This window comes from Anopheles merus, chromosome 3L (genome assembly GCF_017562075.2).
Source record: "Anopheles merus strain MAF chromosome 3L, AmerM5.1, whole genome shotgun sequence".
Taxonomy (NCBI): Eukaryota; Metazoa; Arthropoda; class Insecta; order Diptera; family Culicidae; genus Anopheles; species Anopheles merus.
The window spans coordinates 19,135,777-19,163,560 of record NC_054085.1 but is presented as its reverse complement, the minus strand read 5'-3'; the positions used below and the strand labels follow the sequence as shown (position 1 = coordinate 19,163,560).

The 27,784-nt window shown below is 45.0% G+C and overlaps 4 protein-coding genes across 6 annotated transcripts; 2 read left to right on the top strand and 2 right to left on the bottom strand.

Annotated features, from left to right (window-relative positions):
- Positions 1 to 171: 171 nt before the first annotated feature.
- LOC121600580 (nucleolar MIF4G domain-containing protein 1 homolog) lies at positions 172 to 20,124 on the top strand. 2 transcript variants are annotated; one of them, XM_041929289.1, is made up of 4 exons: positions 172 to 313; positions 387 to 2,627; positions 2,734 to 3,808; positions 20,038 to 20,124. In XM_041929289.1, exons 1-3 carry the CDS (start codon positions 303 to 305, stop codon positions 3,704 to 3,706), a joined length of 3,225 nt encoding a protein of 1,074 aa, XP_041785223.1. In that variant the 5' UTR covers positions 172 to 302; the 3' UTR covers positions 3,707 to 3,808; positions 20,038 to 20,124. The 2 variants fall into 2 exon arrangements, with proteins under 2 accessions (XP_041785223.1, XP_041785224.1); XM_041929290.1 differs by lacking the exon at positions 20,038 to 20,124 and adding an exon at positions 14,426 to 14,790.
- On the bottom strand, positions 7,945 to 14,880 carry LOC121600583 (eukaryotic translation initiation factor 5A). 2 transcript variants are annotated; one of them, XM_041929293.1, is made up of 4 exons: positions 14,784 to 14,880; positions 9,598 to 10,069; positions 9,322 to 9,520; positions 7,945 to 9,214 (listed from the first exon to the last, which is right to left on the bottom strand). In XM_041929293.1, exons 2-4 carry the CDS (start codon positions 9,804 to 9,806, stop codon positions 9,140 to 9,142), a joined length of 483 nt encoding a protein of 160 aa, XP_041785227.1. In that variant the 5' UTR covers positions 9,807 to 10,069; positions 14,784 to 14,880; the 3' UTR covers positions 7,945 to 9,139. The 2 variants fall into 2 exon arrangements, with proteins under 2 accessions (XP_041785227.1, XP_041785228.1); XM_041929294.1 differs by having other exon boundaries at positions 14,746 to 14,838.
- On the top strand, positions 17,320 to 20,122 carry LOC121600582 (NF-kappa-B inhibitor-interacting Ras-like protein). The gene is made up of 4 exons (XM_041929292.1): positions 17,320 to 17,773; positions 17,876 to 18,112; positions 18,179 to 19,409; positions 20,038 to 20,122. The coding sequence occupies exons 1-3, from the start codon at positions 17,660 to 17,662 to the stop codon at positions 18,524 to 18,526; spliced, it is 699 nt and encodes a 232-aa protein (XP_041785226.1). The 5' UTR covers positions 17,320 to 17,659; the 3' UTR covers positions 18,527 to 19,409; positions 20,038 to 20,122.
- On the bottom strand, positions 19,488 to 23,809 carry LOC121600581 (dihydroceramide fatty acyl 2-hydroxylase FAH2). Its single transcript, XM_041929291.1, has 5 exons — positions 23,582 to 23,809; positions 21,022 to 21,457; positions 20,068 to 20,599; positions 19,859 to 19,975; positions 19,488 to 19,767 (listed from the first exon to the last, which is right to left on the bottom strand). Exons 2-5 carry the CDS (start codon positions 21,412 to 21,414, stop codon positions 19,682 to 19,684), a joined length of 1,128 nt encoding a protein of 375 aa, XP_041785225.1. The 5' UTR covers positions 21,415 to 21,457; positions 23,582 to 23,809; the 3' UTR covers positions 19,488 to 19,681.
- Between the last annotated feature and the right edge of the window lie 3,975 nt (positions 23,810 to 27,784).

Below are 27,784 nucleotides of genomic sequence, written 5' to 3'. Positions count from 1 at the left end.
AAAACTTTTTCCTTATTTTTGTACAAGAATTGTTAGACAAAATAATTTCTAACATAATAACAGATTTTGTAGAAGCATTGCATTTAATTTTGAAAATTAACCGTTATGTTGATGGAGACAATTCAAAAGCTACCTCAACAACAACCACCTTGGCATTAATCCACGTGCGGTAAACTGTCATATACCGGTGAATGTTGTTGTTATTCGTAAAATTGGAAACACATTTTCCTCTTGGTTCCCTTTTCGCAAAAACGTGCTATTGATGGTGTTTGCGTGGTAATTTCAGTTAAACCCTGAACGCGATGAAGGTTCGGTAAGTGTGTTGTGTTGTTTCCTTACTTCTCCATGTGCCTAATAATATTACTTTGCGTCCTTACACGTTCCAGCCATAACCGTCCGCAGAAAAACGTTCGCCAGGGGGGCCGAAATGGGCGCAAAAGCAGCAAAGCGCCGGCGGTGAAAACGCGCAAAGATTTGCGCAAGGAAAAGCGCCAGCAGAAGAAGCTGAACCGCTTCAACTACCACAACCGCAGCCGGAAGGAACGGCAGGGGCAGGGGGGAGGAGGCGGCCGAAGCCAAAGGCAGCACGGTGGCAAGTTTGCACACGATCAGCAGTCGGATGGCGACGACGAGTCGGAGGTGTTTGACGATGATGAAGAGATCCCGTCGGACGACTTTAGCGATGAGGAGGACAGTGGGAAGAGCATGGCAAAGGGCAGCAAGAACCAGCCCGTGTCGAAACCCTACACGAGCCAGATGGAAGTGGAGCGGGAGAAGGAAATGATGGAGTTGCACCGGTATGAAGAGGGTCTCAAATCGAACCGCATCAAGCAGCTGGAGGCGGCGAACGAGGAGGACGATCGTGTGATTGAAAAGTATGAAAAGCTGTTGAAAATCAACCGCCGCCGGAACAAGGAAGGTATACCGAAAAGCTTCAACGATGGGTTGGACTACGCGCTGGAACTGTGCACCGATGAGAGCATACGGAAAATGTACGAAGCGGCTAAGGAGGCGGCTGAGCTGGAGGAAAACTCGGGCGATGAGTTTGTGGAGGATTTGAAGCAAGCCGTCGGTGGCAAGCTGAACGATGTGCCGAAGGAAGATAGTGGCGAGCCGTCGAAGCGGACCAAAAAACGTAAAGAAAAGCTATCGCCTAACGAGCGGAAAAGGGTGGAAAAGTTGAAGAAGATTGAGGAGAAGTACTTTGGGCTGGACGATATGGACGACGATTTGGGTGAGTACGATTCGGAGATGGAGCAGGAGGAGGAGGAGGCGGATGAAAACGGTGGCGAGTCGGATTATTCGGAAAACGATGAGCTGTACGATTCGGACGAGGAGGAGGACGACGAGCTAGAATCGGATGAGGAGCGGGAAGAGGAGAATAATGGAAAGCGAGTAAAATTTGCTGCCAAAGAGAAGGTGGGCAAGAAGCGAAAGAAGGCGGAAAGCATTTCCGAAGAGGACGAATTTGATGATTTCGATGATGATGATGCGTATTCGGATAAAGATAGTGAAGCAGAGCTTGGTGAAGAGTTCGAGCCGAGGAAAGGGACAAAACAAAAAAATGGCAATGAAAAGAAGAGCAAAAAGACCAAACGGGATAACAACAGTGACGAGAAAGAGGATGGAAATGGTGCAGGACGCTTCGTGTTGCTAAAACCCAGCAAAGAAAAGCGGTCGAAAAATGGAAAAGAAACGAAGAAAAAGGCAACCGGCAAGCGGAAAGCATCGTCGGACTCGGAAGAGGAACCGGAGTACGACGACGAGGAGGAAGATTTCGACGATGAAGACGATGGGCTAGACGACCTGTTCGATGATGAATCTGGCTCGGACGATCCGTCCGACGGTGAAGAGGGCAGCAAATCCTCCGCCAAAAAAGACGACGGCACCTGGGAAGACATCTACGGCCGTAAGCGCGACAAAGCGGGCAATATAATCAAGGAAGACAATAACAGTGCCGGCGCCACCGGTGGCAAATACGTTCCCCCGCACATGCGCGCCAAACTGGAGGCGGAAGCAACCGCCAAAGGGAACGCAACCGATCCGAAGCAGCAGGAGCGGCTGCAGCGTCTCCAGCGCACGCTCAAGGGACAGATTAACCGGTTGGCCGAATCGAACGTGCACCGCATCTCCATCACGCTGGACAATCTGTACATGCAGAACGCACGGCACGACATGAACAGCACGCTCACGGCGCTCATACTGGAGGCAACGGTCGTGCCCACGCTGACGCCCGAGCGGATGGTGCTGGAGCATATGCTGCTGGTGGCCATACTGCACGCCAACGTGGGTGGCGAGGTGGGCTCACAGTTTCTCGAAACGATCGTTGGCCGGTTCCTGGAGCTGCTGGGCGAGATCGAGACGACGCCGAACGAGGCAAAGCAGCTGGACAACTGTGTGCAGCTGATGTGCCACCTGTACACGTTCGACATCGTCAAGTGCAAGATCGTGCACGAGGTGATGCAGAAGTTGATCGAGTGCTTCAACGAGAAGGCGGTGGAGTGCATCCTGCTGGTGCTGCGTACGGTTGGGTTTATTCTGCGCAAGGACGACCCACTGGCGCTGAAGGAGTTGATCATTGCGATACAGAAGAAGGCTGCGAACGCGCCGGACAAGCTGAAGAATGAGTAAGTAGATGGTTGCCATGGTGAACGCAGCGGAGTAGGCGACTTGTTGAGGAATATGAAAAGGATTTAAACCAACAAATAAACTCTCTTCTTTCTTTTCCCCCAGTCCACGTGTTAAGTACATGCTGGAAATACTGTTGGCGGTGAAAAACAACAACATGAGCAAGATACCCCAGTACGATCCGACGCTGGTGGAACACTTTCGCAAGCTGCTCAAGGGCATGATCAACAACGGCAAGTACGTATCGTCGCTCAACATCGGCATCGAGGACATCGTAAAGATACCGGAGCGCGGCAAATGGTGGCTGGTCGGGTCGGCCTGGCTCGGGACCAAAGATGCGGGGCCAAACACCGGCGGAAAAGCGACCACCTCCACCTCCTCAGGGGAAGCCCAGTACAGCGAGCAGCTGCTCGAGCTCGCCCGCCAGCAGCGCATGAATACGGACGATCGGCGCAACGCGTTCTGCATCATCATGAGCGCCGAGGACTATCTGGACGCGTTCGAGAAGCTGCTGCGGCTAGCGATCAAAGATCTGCGCATTCTCGTGTCCGTCATCATACACTGCGCGCTGGCGGAGAAGGACTACAACCCGTACTACAGTGTGCTGGCGCAAAAGTTTTGCGACTACGACCGGCGCTACCAGCTAGCGATCCAGTACGCGCTGTGGGATCGGCTGAAGGAGATCCATTCGCTGCAGCAGCAGCAGGTTCGCAATTTGGCCCGCTTCATTACGCACCTCATCGGGGAAGGGGGGTTGGCCCTGTCCTGCCTCAAGGTGGTCGACCTGGCTGAGATCGATAAGGTGAACTTGCGGCTGATGCGCCAGATCATGCTGGGACTGTTGCTGATGGAGGACGAGAACAAGTGTCTGCAGGTGTTTAGTCGCATCTCGGCTAGCTTCAAGCTGAAGGCATTCAAGGATGGGATCCGGCTGTTTATGCATCACTTTCTGGCACGGGGTAGCAGTTCGGCCAACAGCAACAGCCTACCGGAGGAGCAGGTGCAGTTGCTACAGGAACGCATCAAGCAGGCCGATGAGCTGCTGGCGACGGATACGAAGATTGAGTGCGATTTTTAAGAGCGACGCTGTGCAGAGATCAGAAGAAAAGAATAAATCGTTTAAAAGTGATGTAAAATGTGTATAAAAAAGTAGTGCATGTGTCTACGGAAAACGCATTTGGTGAGTAGTAAGCGAAAAAATGGGGGCCAAAACGCACGTTGCTGTTGGTCGTTTTGAGAGCGATTTGGTTTATTTTTATCCCTTTTGTGTTGTGTCTTCGTTTCTTGCGTACTTTTTTCTCGATTTTTTTTTCCTTTAATATGTTTCAGGTTATTTTTTTGTCGTTCTATACTCATCGGGGATTTGCGTTTCGCTTTCCGTTTCCGCCACGCGATAGTTTTTAGTGTGATCGGTTTGTGAGTGCTGCAACGTGGGGGTTGTTTCACCTGTCCCCCGCCTGTTGCGATCTGAGCTGTTTTTTGGCTGGCTTGATTGATTTCATCTTAACGCTCTCTCGGCCTTTCTTTTTCCTTTTTCGCATTAAATCCTTTCCATTTCTTCGACCACTTGCTCGATTCCCCTGTGTTCCTCTCTTTTCTTTATTATAGTTTTTTTGTTTGTTTGTATAACATTTTCCTTTCCATTTACTAATTCTCGCCGTTCCTATGCGTTGAGCTCTGGGGAGGGGTATAGGATTTCTGATGCTTTAAGCTTCTTGTCTCTTTTCAGCTCCGACTCTTTCACTTCTTTCGCTGCGCAAATGCACTTTTTTGATCCAATTCGTTCCTTTTTTCTACTCGTTTGTTTTTGTTTTCAATATTTTATCCCAATAGTAAGCCGGTTTGCCCTTTTTTGTATTTATTTTTCACACTTATATGTGCGTTTTTGTGTTTTGCTTTGTTGTCCAATTGGTTTTTTGGCTAGTTTTGGATATTGATTAAATCTTTTACAAATTCTATATTTTGCTCCTGTATTTTCTACCACATTTTTATGTTTTTTTTATGTTACCTTCTGTGGAGGGGCATGACAGAGGGGAGTTGGGGGGGTGGGAGGGGACAAATATGAGGGCGATTTTGCTGCTTGCCTTCAATTTCGGTAGTATTTTGTGTTCACTTTTTTCATTCTTTTTTCTTGTCTGTTCCTTTTTTTCTTTTCGTTCTCCTCTCTTTACCGGTTACAATTATTGTTGTGTTTTGTTTGTTTTCATGCCCCAATTGTTTTCCAATTTTTTAGATAGTTTTCTTTTTTTAGAGTTTTTTTTATCTGTTTTCTTTGTCTTTGTTGCTATTGTATTAAATGCATCAGCTGTGACTTTTAAAACAAATAAGTGTGGAGTGGCAATGTTTTGGAAATTATAGTTTTTGAAAAAATTAAGTTCTAGTTTTATTGATTTGCTTCCGTATACGTGTGTATGTGTGAGTGCATTTTGTAAGAAATAATACACACAAAATAAAAATACAAAAAAGTCATTAACCTATCTGGGAGTGAATCGAAAGCAAACCATTCTCTTTTATATGTTTTTTTTGCCTATTTCCCTTTTTTGTTTTCCCGCTCTCTATTCATTTTATATTCATATACATATATATTTTTAGCATTTATTTTATTCACTTTCCTATAGTCTTCGGCCAGCGCTAGGCCGCTCGGACATTCCAATCCTCCAACCAGTTGGGTCGCATTTTATTTCGCATCGCAAATCTTTTTCTGTCTTCCTTTAAATCCTTCCGACCCTCTGGGTTGTTGCATCGGCGGCACCCATTCTTATAATTTCTCACCCTATCTACCGTTCCGTTTTCCGTGTTTGGGATTTTCTTTTTTTCTTTTTGCTTTAATCCTTTCTGCCGCTGCTTCATAGATATAGTTCGTTTTTTTTTATTTCGTTTTGAATTTTCCTATCCACAACCCCCTTTCCCCATCCCTCCCATCCCATGTCTAGCATAAACCAAGCGCACCTCTAAACAGCACGTTTTCTCATTGTCACTTTCTCCTACACACATAAACCCCTTGTCTCCGCCGCGTGTGTTGCTTTCATACTTTCTTCACCTGACATTCATCGTATTATTTTGTTTTATTCCTAGCACACAATCAGGTTTTTTTTTTGTTGCTTCATATTTTATGTTTTTTTTTCCTTTCATTTGTTATACTTTTTATCCTATTATGTTGTGTGTTTCGTGATGTATGTTTAAAGTATGTTTTTTGTGTTTTGTTTCTGTTTTACGATAATTTAATCTTTGATTCATGTGTTTTCGTTCCCCTCGTTCGAATCTCACCCTATTTTGTGTGTTGTTTTTTTTTCTCTGTAAAATAATTTCATTTCATTTCCTCGTTTTTCGCTCCTTTTGCAAGAGAAATATAATTTCGGTTCAAACAAAATATGATTTGCCAAAGCCATCTCTCGCGCAACGCAACTGGGTTTGCTGAACTCATTTTCGAAAGATTGCTTTACGCAGACGTGGCAAAAGGATATATTCTTAATACAAGCACCGAACCTACGGAGACCATGTAACATACATTGCAGCATTCTTGCGATGCCCTAAATAACCGTGAATCTTTTTTCTTTCCCAAAATGCCCGACAAACGCGCAGCTGGTGCATTCAAGTTGAAGTGCCTTCAATTTGCATTTCTTATACAGTTATTTCTCTTTTATTTATTTTTTTTTACTCTCACGACAAACAAAAAACACGGATGAACCTTACTGAAAGGATTCTCCCCCATCATTCTGCAATTTTTGGGGTCTTTTTTCTTCTTCTGCGAGTGTTCTTACCGTTGGAGGATTTATAGTTCAAATAGGCAGCCCACCAAACCAACACTAGGCCCAACAGTAGTGTTTGAGAAAAGATGTTCAAGAAAAAAAAAACTATTTGTCCATTGCCACACTTCAGTCCTTAGTCGACTTTCCTTCTCCTGTCCGGAACAATCCGATTTATTTTTGCTGGTGTTTTTTCTTATCATTTTTTTTTTGTTAAATCATCATCATCCACAAACGAACACTTCCAATGGCAGGGGAGGAAGAAAAGGAGGGCAGAAGTTTCTCTTATTTCGTTTTTCGTTTTCTGTTCAAATTTTCAGGGAGAGGCGTTGCGTGTTTTTCTTGTTTTGTTTTTTCTTCTCACTTTTAGTTCTCTTTTATTTCATTTTATTTGTTCCATATTTTTTCCGTTAGTATGTTTTGTGTTTTCAGTTTTGCTCCAATTTAATTGTTCCGCAATAACAAACAATAGTGCGCGCATCTCTGGCTGGAGTAATGTTCGATATTAATGCTTTTTTGTGTGTTTTGGAGTGTATTTTTGCTGTTCTGAGTGTTACCTTTTCACTGTCTCTACACCTCACTTCGGCCTGTATTTGTTGCCTTCTTTTCTTTTCTGTGTGTGTGTGTGTGTGTGGCTGTGTTTTCTATTCTGTCGATCACTGTTGAACACACAGTAGTATAATGATCGTTATTCCTATTTCGTTTTCCTATTGTTTGCTACATTCCTTGCAGTGGGAAGGTAGTTTGTTCTTGTATTACATCTTCCCCCTTTTTTAAACAATTTGCTTGATCTCTCTTACAACTCTACTGAACTAGATCAACCGAATACGACACCATACACACGCACACACACACCCACTCACACTTGCATGGATCGAAGATGTTTGAACGTGCACGCTGAAACGATCGTTTGGTGATGAACGTGTTATGGAAAAAAAACGATCTTACTTCAAAAATGATTGTATATAGCCACTTAATTCAAACTACGTTACAAGGTAGCGTTAGACGAGAGGAAGATTATATTTTTTGGGGTGAGAAAAACAAACCAAACGGAACGAACATAAGTGGGCAAAAAAGTGGAAAAGCAATCCCTCCCTCTCTCTCTTGATTGATTATTAGGATTTCATGTCACATCGACTCGAAGTAAGTTGCTACATCCCCCCCCCACCACCTAATGCTCTATTTGTGATTAGTATTCTTGTCGCCACACGATTTGCAAGAACAACAAGCAAAACGCCGAATAGTGAGAGGAAGATGCTTGATCATACTCTGAGGCACAATACTACACTTCCGCGTCCACCTACTACCACCACCACCCACTCTCAAAAGCTTCAGCTATTGCGAACGACAGCAAAGAGATCGATCTTGCACATTCGGTGTGTACCAGCACTGTGCAGCTTAAAGTGACCCTTCCCTTCACCCCCACCCCACCACCATGATAATCCGTATGATCCTGTCCTTTCCCAACACGGTTCTTTCTGCAAACTACAAACAGCGAAGCTTCTTTCCTTGTTCAAAACATAAATGTGTGTGTGTGTGTAAGTGTATGTATGGTGAGGCGGCAAACGCATTCTCTGTGGAAAACGGAGTGGGGGGATTGTATTTTCTTCCTCATTTCTCAGTTTCAAATACAACGTGTTCTTCCTCTCTTCTCTGTCTCTATCTTTCTGCTCTAGAGTTTGAAAAAACAAACAAACTAACAAAAAAAAAATGCAATAATGGTATCGATTATCGTCGTGTTTGCACCAAATTGTACGCCCCCGCGGCAAGGGATCTCCATTTTCTGAGGATTATACATCTTCTTCTTCAGCCGCGTTCGCTCCTCCGCTAGTTGGATGGTAAAAGAATCCTTTTGCTCACTCACTCTCTCTCTCTCTTTCTCTCGATATTAATCCACACGCGACGACATTCGTCTTCAAAAACGGTAAAAAGAAGACCACAACCGCACGGGCGGAAAAGTAGTAATTTCGGCGCGCTCAACGAAAGAGTGGTTCTCTAGTTTCTCTCAGGAGAAAAAGGCTATAATCCGTCGTAGTTGTGTTGTTGGTGGTTGTTAATGTCGCCATTTTTTCCCCCATTTAATATAGAAACGATGTTATATAACTATGTTTTGTTTTTTTTTCCTTTTCAAACCCCCAGGTGCACAGCACACATGGGTGGTGGTGACGGGGGAGCGGACTGGCTGGGATGTGTTGCTGGTGTTCTGCTTGTGCCATCATGCATTTTGCTGTTGTTGTTCTTCTTCTGCTTGTTGATGTTATTGCTGCTACCGCATTGTTTCACACATCTGTTTCGCAATTTCTTTTCCTGTGCCTTTTTGTTTTCTTCCTTGTTATTTTGCTGATTTTTTCTTTTCTTTTCCTGTGTTTGTTATTTGTCGGTTTAACAACTTTTCCTTTATTGTTCTTTTTTTTAAACCTCAGAGACGAGATGGTATTTCTAATGTGTTTTTTGTTTGTTTGTTTGTGTTTTTTCCTTCTTCTTTATCTTTATATATTCTAGCTGCTGGTGGTGGTGAATGCTGTTGCTCTTCTTGCTGCTTGGGGCAACAGGAGGAGTTGTAGTAGTAGTTGCTGTTGTTGTTGTGGTGATGGTGGTATAAGAAAGTGCTGTAATATGTGTGGCCGGCGCCTACTGATGCTGCTGCTGCTGCTACGGCTGATTCTGGTACCGTCGTTTACTGCTTTTTTACTGCTGTGGCTGCTGCTGCTGCTGCTGTTGTTGTGTTTGTTGTTGTGGTTGTTGTTTAGACAGGCAACGAAGTATTAGTTTTTATCACCTGAGGTGTTGTTTTTAATGGCAATCACAGTCTCTTCGCCACATGATTTCAAGACAGTGCACTGGGGGGAAAGTAAAAGGATGGAACGATTAGTTTCATCAGCACACTGGGCGAGACGGAGGCAACTCTCACTCGCTTTCTGTCTACGTCTATCACACAAATACTTACGACAATCTCTTTGCCGGAATCGAATTCCGAGCGCAGCTGGGTACCCAATTCACCGTCCGGGATCTTCAGATCTTCACGCAGGTCGCCGTTGTCGCTCATCAGCACCAGGAAGCCATCGTCAATGTCGGTCAGCTGGTAGTCCTCGCGCTTTACATTCGGGACGTCCATGTTGTGTGTTGACGGGCAGATATCTTCATACCTAGGGGACAGTGGGGTGAATGTTTAAGCGGTTAAGAACGGCTGTTATGGAAAAAGAAGAGCCCGGGTAGTACATACTTCTTGCCGGTGAAGATGTCGATTCCGACCATGTGGACCTTGGCGTGACCGTGCTTGCCAGTCTTGGAAGTGGACATTTCCACAATCTTGCAGGGCCGTCCCTTCAGCATCACGTGACCATTTTTGCGCAGCGCGGAACACTGCATCGGGAACGTCTGGGACGCGCCGGAGTCGGCGGTTTCGAAGTGAGTGTCCTCCATTTCAGTCATTTTGATTGAGGTTTTGGGGGAACGATCAAACGCTCGCACACAGAGAGAGAGAGAGAAAAGAGCACAACGGGGGGGTTGGCGCTAAAAACGAAGCAGAGTTCTTCCGATTGCTGCTGCCGCGGCACTATCCTCCCAAGGACGATGACGACGGGGTGGGTTGTTGTAGGCAGAGATCCTCCGTTCCTCCAGATGACTGGATATACAAACAATGCTGTTGTATATGCACGGTTAATCTGACGGATCTGTAAAAGATCTTGCTTACGCTGTGTTTTGAGAAAAGATAAGGAGAAAATTACATCATTATTAATAATTGTAATAGTGCCACACATAGATAGAACCTCGATCCAAGCGGACCGAAGGATACAGCAGCTGGGTTTACCGACGGGTGGCACGAGCTCCTTCTTAAATGCTTAAGAAAAAAGTAACGATTCGGTTTGCGGATTCTGTGGAATACACGATCGCGAACGGCAACGAACGCCTGGTGTTGTTGGACCAGCAACGTTCACAATAGGACAACCAAATGTGTACTGTTCTCGCTGGCGATAGATGGTACACCTAGAAGCTTCCCCCCTGGAGAACAATCTTCCGACCGGGGAAGGAAGTTTACGACGACGACTCCCTCCCCCTAACAAGACAAACATGTGTCTAGGGACGCACCATCGCACTTCTGAATACGTGGTTGGGTGGTGTACGAAATCAATAATCCGTTGCAAATTTTCGATCCCGTGCTTCTTCCTCTTCCCAGTGGCAGTGACTGCAACGATTAGAGCGCGCACACGTCAAGGCCAAATCGGCGGTTTGTTCTAACCTTTTTTGCACCAAATTCGCATCAATGCACCCGGCGGCCCTAAAGTGTGTGAGCTACACCGAGCTGCACACACAAGCATGGCTTTAGAGAATGGGGAAGATGACACCACTCCCGAATTGAAAAATGCGCCGGCTACGCACAACAACAACACACCGCGCAATTATGGTACGATAAAATAGGCAGATTATCATGTGTATGACTTTATTGCATCATGATAAATGCGCGCTATTGACTTGCTATGATGCTATGCCCCGGAGCAATCAATATTTCATCATACTTAAGGCTTAAGCCCCCGGTATGATATTTGTCACATTAAAACACGTGCTTTAGGGTCGACATGGAAAACAATCGTGTTACGAATCATACAAAATCAATCCGTAACATTAACATGTTCGTTTAGATACGTACAGTCTCTACAAAAACGACTAATAACGTACAAAATATGAATTAACCGTACGTTCCATCCTTCTCTTACTTTTCGTGACGTGCTCCAGGTTCCACATGTGAGCTGACACGTTTTCGGTTTTTAACAACCCAACACCACACCGTTGAGTACTTCTCATTTAAAAGACGGTTCTGTGTGTGTGTATGTGTGTTGTTGCCTCGTCTTATCAGTAACCGATTGGTAACGAATGGTGTGTTTTATGCTGATTACTTATCGGCTGGTGCAAGAGAGACGTCAGCGGATGAAAAGCTGAGGCGTTCACACTCGTTGCTACTGTTGATAAAACTGATCCTTTTCCAAGGTGGGGTGGCAATCCAACCCGATTTTCTTTATCCAATTTGCACGATTTTGTCCATTTTTGTCCGAAGAATTATGCTCAGTGGCCTTTTGATCTAAATTGACTTTGCAGACATCTCGGGATCGAACAATACAAGAATCTTCAGAACTCGTAGAGTAGCAACTAGGAACCGAATTTGACTCGTAACACGTGCGATTAAGCATTACGCACCGCGTGCTGTGTCACCTATGCATCACACAGTACGCAACTGTATTCGTTTCCAAGGTGACGACGATTTGATCAGTCAGAAGCCCTCTATCGCCGATTGGGAGCAAAAGGTTGCTGAAAAAGAACATAGTGCAGTACATGAGAACAGAAGAGAAAGCTCTTTTTCGTTCGTTTTGTAATTGGATGGGATGGGTCGGTTGGTTAGCGGTGGTGGTGGTGGTGGTGGTGATGGTGGGCAGAGCAGCGATATTGCTTTTATAGAAGAGATATCGAGAAGTCGGAACATCGCACCCATTCAACATAACCTAAAAATAGAGCCGTGTCGCCCCCGGTTTGCCCGTGTTCGACACAAATCGGGGTAAGATGGGTACAATAGAACGAAAGTTTGACTCTCACTTCGATCGACGTGTAAACGTTTTGTTCTAGTTTGTGATCACACACACGCACACGCTTTTTAGATAAATTGAAACATTACAATATGTAGAATATTCCATCAAGACCTTCAACTGTTTAAAGTTGATGATAATATGATTTGTCCTAATATCCAAGACTGAATCTGAATTTCATCCTTCTATGAAAAAAACTTCTTAATAGTAAGACCTTTTCTTACTGGAAATTGTGATTGTGTGTGTGTGATGATGATGATTCGCTCACTCTACACAAGCCGGCGAAAAGAAGGCAAAAAGGAGAAGACACAACAGTGAAAACGGCAAGTCAAATGCGGATCTTTACCCTCCGCTTTGGCGGCGGTTTGCCGGGTTTTTTAAGCCACACCGGCGCTGATGATGATGGTGGTGGTGATGTTGTGGAAGAAGAAGAACATTTGCCGACACATCGACCGCTGCTGTAACCTGGCAGCAGGCCCGCACGGCTGCTGCTCGAGCACATCGTCGCCGTCTCGAGAAAGCATGTAAACGCCCTGCGCCTACCGCGTTGCAGGTAGAAAGAAAGAGAGTGAGGGAGAGAATGAGAGCGCCAACAGGAACCGCTCTCTGCCCGTTACGGAACGAACGGTTCGCAAGCAGCACACGTGGGAGCGAAAGAGAGAGAGAAAGAGACAGACACCGCGCCACCGTGTGGGTTGGAAATCAATTGGAAAAAGGTAGGCTAAGCAAGCTGCTTCTTTGCAACATCACCATCCCACTTCCGTGCACGTCTAATTCCAATGTACGTATTTTCTTGCAATTTCCCGGAGATTTTTTTGCAAATTAGAAACTATTTTTTTCCTCCGTAATGAAATCATGTGCTATAAGGACGTGTATAAAAAGGGAGCAATCATTCCTCCGAATTGTGCTCAAAATTCGGCACACGTTTTCTGCACTTCCTTGCGGCGGCCGTCGCCGCCGCCGCCGCTGCTGCGTTTCTCGCGCACCACACACCACTTTCCGTCTGTGCATTCGTCATTCCGCGCGCGCACTCATACATTCACCGACACAGGCACACCAATGACCCCTCATCACACGCACACATGCACGGGCGCGCACGCACAGCTCACTGCTCACTGCCTATATCACTACCACCACCACCACCACCACTTGCCATTTTGCTATGTTGCGGCATTCCGGCCGGCTCCACGCTTGATGACATGCAGCATAGCAGCAGCAGCAGCAGCAATAGTAGCCACGTCAACTGTTGACACCTGGAGCTTTCCCTAGCCTTCCCTATTGCTTCTCAAGACAGTAGCGGACAAGTGGAAATGTGCCCCTTATCACACCACACACTTCCTCGCGCTCCCCTTTTTTTGGGGCAGCAAGTATAGCGTGTGCAATTCCTTACAGTCTCTGCCAAATTGGTGGAAAATTTCAATTAACACAGGAAACGTGTCTTCACACCTTCAAGTCGCCCGAGTGGGGGAGGATAGAGAATGTTTATGGTTTTTTTTTCTTACATCCATAGCTAAGCTTGCGAATGTGCTAAGCTTAGGCAGGAAAATGAAATCATTCAACAGTGTTAGTGTGTGTGTTTGTGATTGCACTTACCCCTCCCACCTTGATAGCACGATTTTACAGTTTCAGCTGCGAGACACGCGGCCTCCAACCGAATCGGCAATCACTCTGCCCCTCTTTGGGCTTTGTTGATATCCAACGAGCCCTTGGACTCCCTTAGACTCTTCGCTAAAAGCATGTGTACAAACATCTGTGGGTGCACCAAGAGAACAAAACGATTGCAGCAAGTCGTATTAATGACAGCTTCTACCATCCAAGTAGACATACCCGACCAACACAATTTGCGGTCGGAAGTGTGTGTGTGTGTGTGTGTGTGTGTGTGTGTGTGTGCATGTGCAATTTTTGCACAATGTCCGCCTGAAGGGATATGTTATCGAAAGGCACGATACAAATACAGCCAGTCTGTGCCAAATCCTTCCAGCATTCTTACTGGTGCGTAGGGGTGTGGAAGGTTCCATGCTGCGGTTGGTGGGGCAAAAAATCCATCCTTCTTGGGGACAGGCGCCCCCTCCTCCCCGTGGGTTCCGTTGTTCCAATTCTGTACCCAGTGTTGTGGGTACATTTACAGAAAACTCTTCAGACATGGTGAAAGCCCTACATCGACCGTAGCTGCACCGCACCCAGAGCGCGAACAGACACATCCGGTGGTGTTCTCGACAGCTTCTTTGACCATGTGTGTGCGTGTGAGCGTGTGTGTGCTCTTCTCACACGCACACACACATAAGCTGCAAATAAATTCGCATTTTACTACCAATAACTTGCACAAACCCCCTCTGCCATCGGGGGTTCTTCCACAGCGGTGTGACCGTTCTTGTTCTTCCTGTTCTTTCGTGGCGCACAGGAGCTTCTTTCACGTCATTTCATCGCGCGTTTCCGCTTTTCCGTCCCATTTCGGACACCGTTTTTTGTCCACAGCTCTCCTCTTCGGATATGGGCCGCCGTGTTGCCTCTAGAGCCACGGGCACCGCTTCTTCCACCACCATCATCACCACCAGCGACGACCGCGACACCACTAGAGAGCGGGAGCACCACCACCACCACCACCATCACACATCGCCACCGACACGACGGCGACGTGCAAATGTAAGGGGGCGAGCGGGCGTACGGAATTATCACTCTAATTTCTCCAGCCAGCCAGCGACCCGGGCCCGAAAAACTTAGCACACCCGTATTCCACGCCGCAAACCGAACCGTTTCGTGCCACCGGCGCCCGTTTTCCAGCAGTTTTTACACACTTTTCCGGTACGCACTCCGGCAGAATGTCGCTACTCACATGTGTGATCAAAATGGTCACGGACAAAAGAAGATCGCTCCAACGATGGCGTTAGTTGCGGAAGCACATCGGTGCGGTGCGCGAGCGAGACGGCACGATTCACGCGGCACGAACGTGTGGTGTTCGCAAGAGGGGCAGAGTTTGACAGCCGCACAGTATGCGTTTTCGTCGTGTACGCGGGCCGCGGTGTGGCCGGTGAGTGTGCGTTTCTGTACGTCGAGCGAGGGGAAAACGCAGCCGGGCCGCTTCCGGTGTCGGTGTTTTCGGGCGAACGCGGGTGACCGCACAGTGGGAGTGTGCATTTGGTGTGCGTTTGTTTTTGATGAGAATTTAGTGGATGAAAAGGAAGAAAAGGTAAACGAGAGGAGGTATGCATACACAGCAACAAGCTTGCTCTATTCCAGGTGAATAATTTTTTTTACATATATTTTATCTTACACTGTTTTCCGGCTTACTTTTCAATGTTTACACCATTATATCAACTTTCAATATGTTTTTCAACAGTTTGTGACACCTGGGCTGTTGAAAAAAGTTCAGGCGATTGTTGAATAATGCCGTTCACATCAGAAACTGACTCGAAAAACAGTGTAGTTATCTTATTAGTATTAGTATTTTTTTTAACTTTGGCTCATTTTTAGCGAGATATTTCGACTTTTTTGTGTAAATATTTACTTTTGTGACTTCTGTAAATAGCTCGGGTCTAGTTAGATGTTGAAAACTATTTCAAATGGTTTAAAACTGCTAAATTCAATCAGAATTATATCAAATAATTAAATGAGTGCCTAAAACCGCCCCCTACTTGCAAAACTACATGAAAATTAGTGATATTTAAGCTGGAAATCACGAGATTCGACTTACGCGGAAATTCGAGATACGCGGTGTTTTGCGGCCGTTTTTGGTCCCCATTAGCCGTGTATCTCGAGGACCGCCTGTATTTTCAAATAGAAGATACAATTAGGCAAAAAAAAAAAAATACAGGTTTATTGTTTTATACGTTTCCCAATCAAAACGAAAGATGTACGAGATGAAACAAAAATTGCGAGATTCTGAATTTGGAGGAGGAATACAATAAATAGAGATCATGAAATTTCTCGTCTATGTTAATGTATATTAGTAAGCGATTAATTCTAAAAATGGTGTTAGTGTTAAATCTATTTCTAATTTTTTTAAAATATGTAAAATATAATAACTCATGTGCCACAAATCCTAAACGACCACTCAAACTCTCTATCAAACTATCAACCCAAACGGAATGAAAAAAGACTTCGTTTAGGAGACGGAAAACGACTGATGCATTGTACAAATATCAAAAAAGTTAATGGCGGCAACTGTTGGTTAAGCTTTCCTCGCTTAGCCAACAAAGCCAGTTAAGCTTTCCCCGCTTTGAGTGCCTTTCCCTAAGTGCCTTTCGCTCGCTTTCCCAAGTGCTACAAATCCACTAACGACCACTAAACGGGTTCTAAACGACTCAAGCTCTCACCCTAAAAGGAATATAAAAAGACTGCGTTTAGCAGACGGCAAATGACTCATGCATTCTAAAAATAGCAAAAAGCTGGTAGCGCCATTTGTTTGTGGGATACCCAACCAGTAGAGCTTCCTCGCTTGGAGGAGAGCTTTCTCTTTTTTTCTGTACTGTTGTATGGTTTCGCAATGAAGTTATGCATCGCTAGAACTAGAACTGCGATACGATTGTTTAAATACTAAACTCCAACGGAAACCACCAGCACTGAAGCAAGTGAGATTTGAATAATGGTCGATTGTGTTGATACCCATGTATATGACCACACGATCATTCATATAGATTTTTGCTCATAAAGTTAGAAGGCTATATAGATCATGATAAGATGCAACTTGTCGAAACACATTGCAAGAAAATGACAGCAATATAATGATTAGTTGTAATATGTCATCTATTGAGCAAACCAATGAAGCTATGAAGCTTTCAGTTTTTTCTATGGATATTTGATTTTCCAGTCGTTTAAGCTTAATCTGTGGCGCTTGGGAAGGAAGCTGCTTAAGCACTGTATGAAAGACCCACCTGGAACTTTGATTCTGTTTATCTAATGCAAAAGCCGAATTCAAGTAGCGATCTTTAGCATGCTAAAATTAGCTGCGTAAGCAATTTTGGCTATTTGGGGTATGCCTAGTGAAACCTTTCGGATTGTTTAAACCTTGCTTTTTAGAATGCTTCAACTGTTAAAAGAAAGCTGAGGCCTGGATCAATTCCAATGTAGCAAGAATATTTTTTGCCAAATCGCATGGACGAAATAAATTGATTTGTGTGCATAAATTTGAACATATGTAGCCGCAACATCTTCATAGTCCAAAATAGCTTAGAGCTCCTTATCTGTGGTACTTCAGTTTAACTATTAATTTAAGAATTCTCTAGAGCATCGTCTGAAGCATCTGAATGAAATTATTTTCGGCATTTTTCAATTCTGGCATGTTGTACCTTTTTTGTGGTACCCACCAACAGGGTTAAAACTGCTCAAGTATGCGTTTTTTCCTCGAACTGCGCGCACACTGTGCGTAATCTGACAGCGACCAGCGTCAAATATGGGTTTGACAGCTCGATGTCATCGCCCCCAGTGCTGAAGCGTAAACAATCCCGTTGTTTGTGCTGCGGATTCACACGATAACTTACCCTTCGTCGCAGGCGCTTCGCTTTCGCTTCGCATTCGCTTCACAAAGGGGGTCGTCCAGTGACTTCTGCAAACGGGGCACAGCTATGAGAAGAAGCAATTAGACCCCTCTACGGTTAGCAAACGGTAGTGCATTTCTCCCCCGAAAAGGGTGTACGTGTGTGTGTGTTTGAGTGTTGCGGTTGCTGATAATAGCGGCAAGGGTACATGGGCAACCGCCGATAAGGCACGGATATGCTCACGTCGAAAATTACAAAAATTGGCAAAGTGGTACTATGCGGCGGCAAGGGCGTTGGAAAGACGGCAATGCTGGAGCAGCTCATCTACGGCCACGTTACGTTCGATTCGGTAAGTACGGGCGATGATCGATGGCGGCACTTCCGGCAATGCTAATTAAACTACCGTTGCGTGGTACCGTTACGGAACTGGCATCACAACACAACCCACTAGGAGCTGCACAGCACGATCGAAGACACGTACGTGGCCAGCGTGGACACTGGGAAGGGCAGTAGGGACATGCTGCGCATTTACGACACGGCCGGGCTGCAGGGGAATGTGCAGCTGCCCCGCCACTATCTCCTGTTTGCCGACGCCTTCGTGCTGGTGTACGATCCGAGCGACCCGGCCAGCCTGGATCTGCTGGCCGGTATTAAAAGTGATATCGACAAGTACAAGGATAAGAAGGAGGTACGTGCGAGCCGGGTTTGACGGCAAACGTTCTGTTAAAATCAACTATTTTCTTCCTCCGCACAGATGATAATTATTGTGATAGCCAACATGCACTCACGGCATCCGCGGTCGGCGGGCAACGGTGCGCCGACCGGTACCGTACCGCAGTCCCCCAACGGGAACCAGTACCACAGCACCAGCAACGGCAGCCAAATCAGCAACAACGATCTAATTGAGTCTAATCTCAACCGCGCCAACAATTGGTGCGCCCGGGAGCGCATCAAGCACTACACGGTGAACGCGATGGAGCGGGCCTCGCTGTACGAACCGTTCATCCAGCTGGCGATACGCCTCTACCCGACGCAAACCAAAAGCTCCTTCCCCCAGCTTCGACAGCTCACGCAGAAAACGTCCAAAGTGGACAACAGCTAGTTGCAGCGTGCGATTGCAGCAGCAGCAGCAGCAGCAGCGGAGAAGAGCTTTATTTATGTGTTAGTGCAGATTACTAGTGGACGGCTGCTGCTGCTGCTGCTAATTAGGGCTGTTGAGCATAGTGAAACCAAAAAGCAAGCTGAACATTCACTACTTAATTGCCGTATCGAATATGCATACCTGTGTATGGGTATGCAACCGTGATGGCAGATGAAACGAGGATCGTACGATTGTATTTAGAAAATCTTTAACAACTTAGCGGGATTGGCAATATGCATTGCATTCTTAGTAGCATTTGCATTTTCTCTGCTGTATCGCCAGCAGCTCTCATAGTGATGTGATTCGCTATTTATATTGTTTACTTTAAAATTTAGAGTAATATTTTATTTATTCACTATTTTCCTTCCTCAAAGCTTTTATTTCTCCGCTCTTTGTGTTGAGAAAAGTGGTCAAATGAATGGGTTTTGGTTTTAGTTTGATGTTTTTTTAATTACAAATTGCAAGCTGAAATGTGAAGGCATTTAGTGTGATGAAATTCCCTTTTGCTTAAAATTGTTTTTTCTTAACAAAGTAGACTTCTTTAACTTACATGGATAACAGGAAATGACGAAATTGGTTTTTAAAAGTGTGTAATTTGGCTGTAAGCTATTTTAAAACTGGAAATTATCCACGTCCTCCATTGATCCATTCATAATTCAACTTGTGTATTAAAGAAATATCAACTTAAAATCAATTCAATTCATTGGACCACTATTCCCGCAGCTTTGGAGCGGACGTAGCAGCGCATGCTGCCGAAACTGCAATTATATTTTACGTTTCTTTACAACAAACAAAAAAGTATCTGTGAGACACACTTTTCGTACTTAAGCAGGAAAAAAAACAAGTAAGAATGCAATCCGTAGCTATATAAGAAAACAAAACAAACTGAATCGGGTACATTAAAGTGTAATAAAACTACAACTTTAAATTATAATGCAAACTCCTTTGACGCTTCTCGCTTGCTCAGTCCCTTTCCGAAACGAGAAAGCGAATGAAAGTTGCTTAATTTTTATTATTAAATAGTAAAAAAGAAACAGCCCAGTTTAGTAGTGTTTTGCACCACCATCCCATAGGAATTGAACGACCCGAAAGAAGGAATTGATTGCTGGCACAGTTTTACCACTTCAGTAGATACTTTAACTTTCGCAGCATGATGCGCGTACCGAACAGTTTGTCCCAGAAGTCGCTGCTAATACCGTAACCTAGAGAGGTAATGGAGAGATATTAAGAATAATGTAAAACATCTACTAATTTATTCGTTCTCTTTCCTCTCCCGTTTATATAAAGACTTACCTTGATCGTGATGGACAAAGTGATGGGAGTAATGGTATCGCTTCATGTGATACAGATGGCCCCCGGCTGGGCTGCCATAGTGTAGATAGTAGTGGATCATATCGTATATGAGATAACCTGCGGGTGGTAAACGAATGTGTAGCGCTACTAAAACCATTCCTCTTCTCTCTTCATTTCAGCCACAACAAAACAAAACAAAACCCACTTACCGATCAGTCCACCGGCAAGCGTTAGCCGCGGATAGGGGAATGCATAGTACAGCGGCTGGTAGAACAGGCTGGTCAGCAGCAGGGCCGGCGGTACCGGAAACACTAGCCGGTGCGGATCGAACGGCACCTTGTGGTGCTGGCCGTGTATCAGAAAGTGAAACGTCTGCAGCACCCGGTTGCCCTTCGGGTCGAGATGGAATACCCACCGGTGGAGCGAGTACTCGAGCAGCGTCCACGCGAACGCACCGAGCGCTAGATGCAGGTAAAGCTCGACCGTACGGAACGATTCGCTCGCGCTGGCAAACCCCCGGCCGGTGGCCACCTGCTGTGCACCGTGCCGCACGATCAGGTACAGGATGGCCGGTATCCAGAAGGCGGGCACTATCCACCAGGGCGTGCGGGTAAGGTTTTCCACCCAGGTCGGACCGAACAGGCGCAGCTCGCGATCGACGGGTTTGTTCACCCATTCGGCGTATTTGTCGCCCAGCCGGTAGATTTGAAGCAGCATCGGTTTACTCCAGTCAACCAAGTACTGGTTAAGGGGGAAAGGGAAGAGAAGGGAGGGAAGAGAAACGGTTTTGTTAGATAGGCGTGGGGATTACGAAATCACCTCAACCCCACCAGCGCACGTTTCTTATCAAGCTGCGCGCAAGATAAGGATATGGGCAGTACGGCCAGTGTGAGAATCGCGTGAACTTGGGCAGCCTGTGAATCATCAAACGACTGCTTATTTCATGACCATGACGGTGTTGGTGATACGATAGGAAATGATGATGATGATGACGATTGAAATAACCGGCAATACAATTCGGTGTGTGTGAGCGAGTGTGTTTGCTGTGCGTTTATAGGTACTATTCGCGATAAGGAAACGGTGGAATGAGGTGGGGGGGGGGGGGTGTAATAGTTGTTGTACACTTGCTTTACTACAACAACCCCTTCACTAGGATGACGTACCTCCATACTGTCGTCGGTAAGGTGCGCTACATCACCGTTCGCCGTCACTGCCGTGGTATTTCCCTCGCCGTGCGGTTTGGCGGTGTGTAATCCGTTGCCGGTCGCTTTCGTCCCATTCCGCAGCGTTGCCCCGTTCACGGTCGCTTTGGTACCGTTCGGTAGAGAGTGTCCGTTCTGTTGCTGCTGTTTGGGTTCGTGCTTAATTTGGTACTCCTTCATCAAGTATTTGGCGGCCTGGGAGTGGCCCGGTGCCCGATCGAACCGCTCCGCCATGTCCTTCTCGTGCAGGCCGGTGAGCGAATTTTTCCCGCCCGGATGCTTGTGGGCAAACTCTGTCAGATCGTACCACTGGTTTTTGTACCGCACGATCAGCGGTTGTTCCGGTTTGCCCATGGTTGAGATAGCGGTTCTGTACTGCAGGTGGAGATGAAGGCAGCTACAGAAAGGACGTTTCAATTAATGAACGATTCTAAGCGTCTTCCGAGTTTAATTTGTTAAAAAAAATTGTTTAAGGGATTTATAATAATTTTATATTTTGTACCCTAAAGACACCTAATGCTTCCTCTTGCTAAGCCGACATTGCATCGTTTGAAGTTTTTTCCCTTCACAATATCGTCACCACCGTCATATCTCTCTCCTATTGATAAAAAACCAGGCGTGCGTGCGCGTGTGTGTGTGTGTGTGCTTGTCGTTGAAATCCCTTTTTTATCGTTATCTAACACATGCCCTAAATGCTGATTATTACACAACCACCGAACCCACCACCGATCGATGTTTTTCGCTTGTTCTTGTGCGCACACCAATCTATCGCGGGTGCGATCTTTTCACCCCGTTGCTCCGGCTGTTGGTGTTGCGATAAAGTGTTGTCGCCTTGGTACAGTACAGTCACACACCCCGGGCAGCGGAGATTAAGGGATGGTTATGTGTGTCTAACTCATCATACCTGTTATCTTTTTTTCGGGTTTCTGAAGAATGACGGTATTGAGTGCAAACTGCTCGATCGAGCCTAACATGGTGTCGCTTGCTTTACAAATGTTTGGGAAATGTTGCCTTTTGCTTCAAAATGTAGCTTTTCAAAAGAAAAAGAAAAAAAAAATTCCATGCCCATGCTGAGGGTGGCAATGATGGGTTTTTTAAATTACATTTTTACAATTCAACGATCATTGCCTGACCGTCATTCTTACATTGACCGACTTTGTTTACATAAATCATAATTCCGGAACCTGCTGCGGAGTCCTAAGTGGCCGATCGATTGATTCGAAATATCGATTTTGCGCGGTTTGCCGTAAAATGGGGCACAAACAAAGAGGTACGCGATTGTTGTTACCTTTTTTTTTGGTGAATGCTAAATTTTCATACTTTTATTCTTTAGTAACGGGAAAGAGATCTAACAGATATGTACAATGAATGGGGTTTTCCAGGAGTTGTGGGACACTTCCTTGTTCCTTTCTTACTGGGAAATCAACTGTATGTGATGGGAATTGGCCTCCATAGCATGCTTGTATGACTCCAATAGGAAGGAGGAGGAGCCTATCTGAACAGGTAACCATTTTCCAATTGTATAAAGTGTATTTCCTATAGGAAAAAGGCAAGGAAGTGTCCCACAACTATGAGAACCGGTGGAAAACCCTGTATGGATTTAAATCCATTAAAATCAATTTCGCAACATGATGTCAATGAAGATTCTGATAACACTGTACACTGTACGTCTTTCCCGTGCATTGATAGGAGCCGTGTCCTGTGGTGTCGTTACTACAGAGCCCACGGTCTATCACGTTGGCATATCGTTGGTTTTAGTCCTAGTCTATATCTTTAGGCAACTTTAGTTAGCTTACATCTATGTAATGACTTTATATAAAAATAATAAAATAAATAGACAAACATCTCTTTCCCGTGACAACTGTTCCTTTTAAACCCCGGCAAACCACGGTTATGTCACACGCACATCCCGCACAACGCCGGAGGGTGAGAACTATTCGATGGCATACGTGAGGAATGCGTCCATAGATTAGCAACCGTGCGAAGGGGGGTGGGGAAGCTGACTTCACTGCTCAGTTTCCTTATCAAAATTTCGTTCAATAGATATTTTTTGTTTCCGCCACCACCACCACATTCATTTGTGACGACTCATGAACGCCGGGCGCAAAGATGCGTACATTTGAAAGATGCACTAGAAGAAGAATGGTCGTTTGAGGGAATCGGAGTAATAGAAGAAAAAAAGTCGCCACTCAAGTGGATTCAACCGCTGGTTTCAAGGAAGTCGGTTTTGTGGAGTGTAACAATCAATAAGTACGCAGACGGCGTCAGATCTATGCCCCCGCATGGTGAATGGATGCACCGTTGAGGATGTTTACACTGCGCTTCCAGTACGCGTACGGCGTTAATTGCCTCCAACTACGCACTTCATTTGAAAAGAAGCAACGGAAGTGGTTTTTACAGGGTCTTTTTTAAGCTAAAACTATACAAATAAGGCTGGAGGCGCATTTCTCTTCCACAGCACACTGTCCACCTCTCCCATATTCACATTCACTATCAGCGCGGATCGTGTCGCCAAACTTACACACTGTTTTCACGGCACCAAACTCTCCCGCGCTTTGGTTTAACGATCGCAGCGGCAAAACGGCACTTCGTCGTCACGTGCTCGGTACGCGGATCTTTCACATCAGCCCAGGCGCGCCTCTACCATGCAGCCAGCTCGGCCGACGTTCTAATCAGTACTGGGCTCGGGTTCGGGTTCGTCCTGGTTTGCCGCTTTGCCGGCCGAGCTCTGGGCCACTCCCGGTGTGACTCCCTCGATTGGGGCGCAAAAAGGGTTTTGTCAAAGCAACTTGCACGTAAACATGCGCGTGTGTGTGTGTGTGTGTGTGTTGCGAGTGCCAGTTGAGTGCCATTTTTTATCAATATCAGTATAATCATCGGTTGTCGGTACATTATGGTGGTAGTCGTGGTGGTGGTGGTTGGTTCCCTAAGCACTCGATGTAACCGGGGTTGTAAATCTGATAAAAAACATACATATGTTACGTTGGAATTATCGTTTCAATACCGTTTGTGTAGTGAGTGATTTTGAAACGTTTGTTGTGCTTTCGATTCCAACGAACAAGATGCAATGGAGTGGGTAATTATATTTCCTAAATAAAATTGTGAAAAACAGCAAATCTCGTGATAAGCACTGTAGCCGATCATTTAACTTTAACTACAGTTCAATATATCTTTTTTTCTTTTTTACTCAGTAAACGAAGTATTTTGCTTTGAATGCGTTCGTCGTTTGGTGTTTATTTTGCTCTTCTCCCTCCTGCCCCCCTTTCTGTGTCCTAGTTTTGTTTTGTAGTCGGGGGGTATGATAAGATAAGACTACACCCAAAAAATTGGACACTGTCAACAGAGACGACACGATGCAAGCAAATACTCATAGAACTCGACGGGACGGGAAGGTGATGCTTAGAAGCTTCCAATGACCCTCTCTCAACCCCCCTCCGCGATCTGTTTCCTCGAGTTCAAATGCATTGGAACACTTGCTGCTGTTGCATTTTTAAGCCTGCAATGACAGGGCCATTTTATTAGCTACTGCAACGCGATCGTTTGGATGTTCATGTCGCTTGAATAGCTCCGACAGATCGTTGTCTAATATGATGATGTTCGACGGCAGAAGAAACACAGTTTTGCACCGCAGACGACACAATCAATGCCGGAAGTGGTCTGGTGCTAATGAGTCAGCACGCATGCAATACAGTGCTATAGTGGGGAATGTAGAACAAGCTAATCGCTTGTGTTGTGGCTGCTCATTGAACCTCATGGGAGGCAGCTTGTTCGCGCTTGCACTTTTGATCGAAATGGATTAATAAGCTATGTAGAGATTTGGTTAGCGTGCGTTTGAAATGGATATGGTCACGTGGAATTTTAAATACGATATGGATGCTTGTTTCAAAGTAGAAAAGGTTTCTTCTTCTTCTTCTTTGGCTCAACAACCGATGCCGGTCAAGGCCTGCCAACACACTTGTGGGGTTGGCTTTCAGTGACTTATTGATTTCCCCCCATAGCAGGATAGTCAGTCCTACGTATGGCGGCACGGTCTATTTGGGGCTTGAACCCATGACGGGCATGTTGTTAAGTCGTACGAGTTGACGACTGTACCATGAGACCGGCTCAAAGGTTTAGATGCAATTAAAAAAACAACCAAATTTCTTAAATGTTTTAGCAATTCTTGGCTAATTGGAACATTTAGGTGTTTTAAAGGATGTGCTAAGACACATTTGCAATGCATTTTGCATACTTGTAGGGGTAAATTTTCACCGTGCGCCTAAACAAACCGCCAAGTAGACTAGCCAAGTCGCGCCGTGAAGTGTGAAGTCAAAATCGATCGAAAAGTTCATACCCAAAACCTCTATTACACGCGTAAATATTGTCGTGCGATGTGTGGTTGCCTTAAGAATTTGGCATTTTCATTCGAATGTCATCGCACCATACAGGATGAAGGTTGGATACATAAATTTAGGCGCGAAATGTTGCAGTCATGTTAGTGCTTCACGGCATGGATTTTTGTGTGTTTGGGGGCACAATTGTGATATTTAGGGTTTTAAGATCGATATTTTGTCCAACTATTGTAACTAAAAAAATTGTAATTTTTAGTCAACATATGTGTACAGGCGGTCCCCGAGATACACGGTACCTCTTATACGCGGATTTGGAGATACGCGGGTTTCCAAATCTGACAGTTCTTTGAGCAAATTGTACTGATTTGACACATCCATTGTGAAATACCAAATAATTTCCGTATTGATCGAATGTAAAATACCATTTTAAAAGCTTTAAAACTGTTCAATTCATTAGAAACATATCAAATAATTAATTTGGTGGCTAAAACCACCCCCTACTTGCAAAATTGCACGAAAATTAGTGATATTTTGGCTGGAAATCACAAGATTCGACTTACGCGGAAATTCGAGATACGCGGTATTTTGCGGCCGATTTCGGTCCCCATTAACCGTGTATCTCGGGGACCGTCTGTACCTACATATTTCAATGGCGTGGCATCGTTTTCTGTTTTCTGTTTCAAACAAACAAGTAAGCCATGCTGAAAGCTTTATTAGAAACTACTACAAGAAATAAACGAAGTATAAGGAGGAGACACAGTCCCAAGTGCCGATACCAAGCGTCTTCACGCCACGATTTAATGTAACTGGACTAACGGGTTAGCAACTATTGAGCATACTTTTGAGAAAAAAAAATCATAATAATTTCGTGAGCCGGTACTGAAAGTGAATAGCCGAAAACAAAATTGGAAGCAACTCGATCACACACGATCAGTCCCCGATTCGTGGGTGACAGATGGACGAGTAGTGAAAGGATGCATCGGATGCAAGCAGCGGGAAGCTGGTAAGAATCGGCAGGAGGATCAACGCGACGATCGTGTGGAGAATAGGGTGAAATATGGGTTGTGGGTGCTTTTGATCGCTCATCCTGTCCTGCAATCTGTAATTGTTTCAACATCTTTCAAAGCTGCACTGTGATGATGGTGATGGTGATGGAAGTTGATGAGATGAGTTTAATAGGAAGATGTTAGACTCATTAAGAAACAAAGCTCACCGCCGGACTGTATCACGCTCTGTTGGCTATACGAAAGTACGAGATAACAAGAGGATGGAAATTAAAATGCATTAATGGTCCTAAAATAAGTCATTTTCATATTCCAAACTGTCTTCAATGTATGATTCGCTGTTTGTCGCTTCTATCATTGATGCTTGTTAATTTTTTTTAAATAATACAGATGGCTCTTCAATCTATTAGTCGGTTCACTATCTGTTTCATAGTTTGCTTTTGTGCTTTTCTTCCAGTAGCAACCTCATTAGGCTAGGTTAGTAACGGATAAGGCATCGTTTATGACCAAAATTCATTAGATGAGTCATGACGTCATATTACAAAATAGATTACTGGACGTTCATAACGGGTAGTTTTTAAATTGTCTCCTCTCTTTCTGTCTTTCTATGAAACATAATGAAACATTCAGGGCCATTAATTGAAATCACAATATTGACAAGCCTCTCATAAGCTAGCAAACAGATGGTCCGTCCAGCCGAACCCGTTAATGGAGAAGTATTAATTAAGATAATGTATGAGTGATAATGATTACCTACCCGACGCTTCCAGCAGGGCCATTCCAACTCATTGACATCTAATCATGCTCTAGCAACATCTTCATCAGAATCAATTACTAACGCTTGTCTTGTTTTATAGCGACCAGTATGGTTCCCGCTTCGTAACTTGATCGTTCAGCCAACGCAATATCGAACATTTTGAATAGCAATGACATACGTCGCCGCTTGCGCATTTGGATTCGAGCGGTTGGACTGGTTAGATGTCCGTCGGAATTAATGCAATGAATTAAATATTTCCAATTACGATAATTTTATGGACGGGACACGGCACACAAGGCACAGGACCCGCAAAGTATGTCAGAATATCGATCAAAAAATTGCAACCACAATAGCAACAAGGCCAATCGATAACTGGTTAGTAGCTGGGGTCAATCCTATGGCCGTGGGAAGTCAGCATTCTCCGGTGCTTTAGTCCCTAGGATATCGTTGCGACTGGGAAATGTTGGAAAATTGCATACTATTTGGGGCATTATAAATAGTGTACAAAATAGAGTCTACATTTAGGCGGAACATTGTTCCAGTTAGTTACGGGATTACTACATTTGGCGGGTAAATGTTCAGTATTTTTCTTTACAAAAGCTTGTTTGTTAAATATTTTCACTTATAATAAT

What these genes read in the sequence shown, in the direction of transcription:
- LOC121600583 (XM_041929293.1), bottom strand. Translation starts at nt 9,806, where the DNA reads ATGACTGAAATGGAGGACACTCACTTCGAAACCGCCGACTCCGGCGCG. An exon ending in GACATCTTCACCGGCAAGAA is followed by an intron (nt 9,521 to 9,597) that starts GTATGTACTACC and finishes ACTGTCCCCTAG; the next exon opens with GTATGAAGATATCTGCCCGT. An exon ending in ATTCCGGCAAAGAGATTGTC is followed by an intron (nt 9,215 to 9,321) that starts GTAAGTATTTGT and finishes CTTTCCCCCCAG; the next exon opens with TGCACTGTCTTGAAATCATG.
- LOC121600582 (XM_041929292.1), top strand. Translation starts at nt 17,660, where the DNA reads ATGCTCACGTCGAAAATTACAAAAATTGGCAAAGTGGTACTATGCGGC. An exon ending in GCCACGTTACGTTCGATTCG is followed by an intron (nt 17,774 to 17,875) that starts GTAAGTACGGGC and finishes ACAACCCACTAG; the next exon opens with GAGCTGCACAGCACGATCGA. An exon ending in AGTACAAGGATAAGAAGGAG is followed by an intron (nt 18,113 to 18,178) that starts GTACGTGCGAGC and finishes TCCTCCGCACAG; the next exon opens with ATGATAATTATTGTGATAGC.
- LOC121600580 (XM_041929289.1), top strand. An exon ending in CCGGACAAGCTGAAGAATGA is followed by an intron (nt 2,628 to 2,733) that starts GTAAGTAGATGG and finishes CTTTTCCCCCAG; the next exon opens with TCCACGTGTTAAGTACATGC.
- LOC121600581 (XM_041929291.1), bottom strand. Translation starts at nt 21,414, where the DNA reads ATGGGCAAACCGGAACAACCGCTGATCGTGCGGTACAAAAACCAGTGG. An exon ending in TTACCGACGACAGTATGGAG is followed by an intron (nt 20,600 to 21,021) that starts GTACGTCATCCT and finishes CCCCTTAACCAG; the next exon opens with TACTTGGTTGACTGGAGTAA. An exon ending in GCTTGCCGGTGGACTGATCG is followed by an intron (nt 19,976 to 20,067) that starts GTAAGTGGGTTT and finishes TACCACCCGCAG; the next exon opens with GTTATCTCATATACGATATG.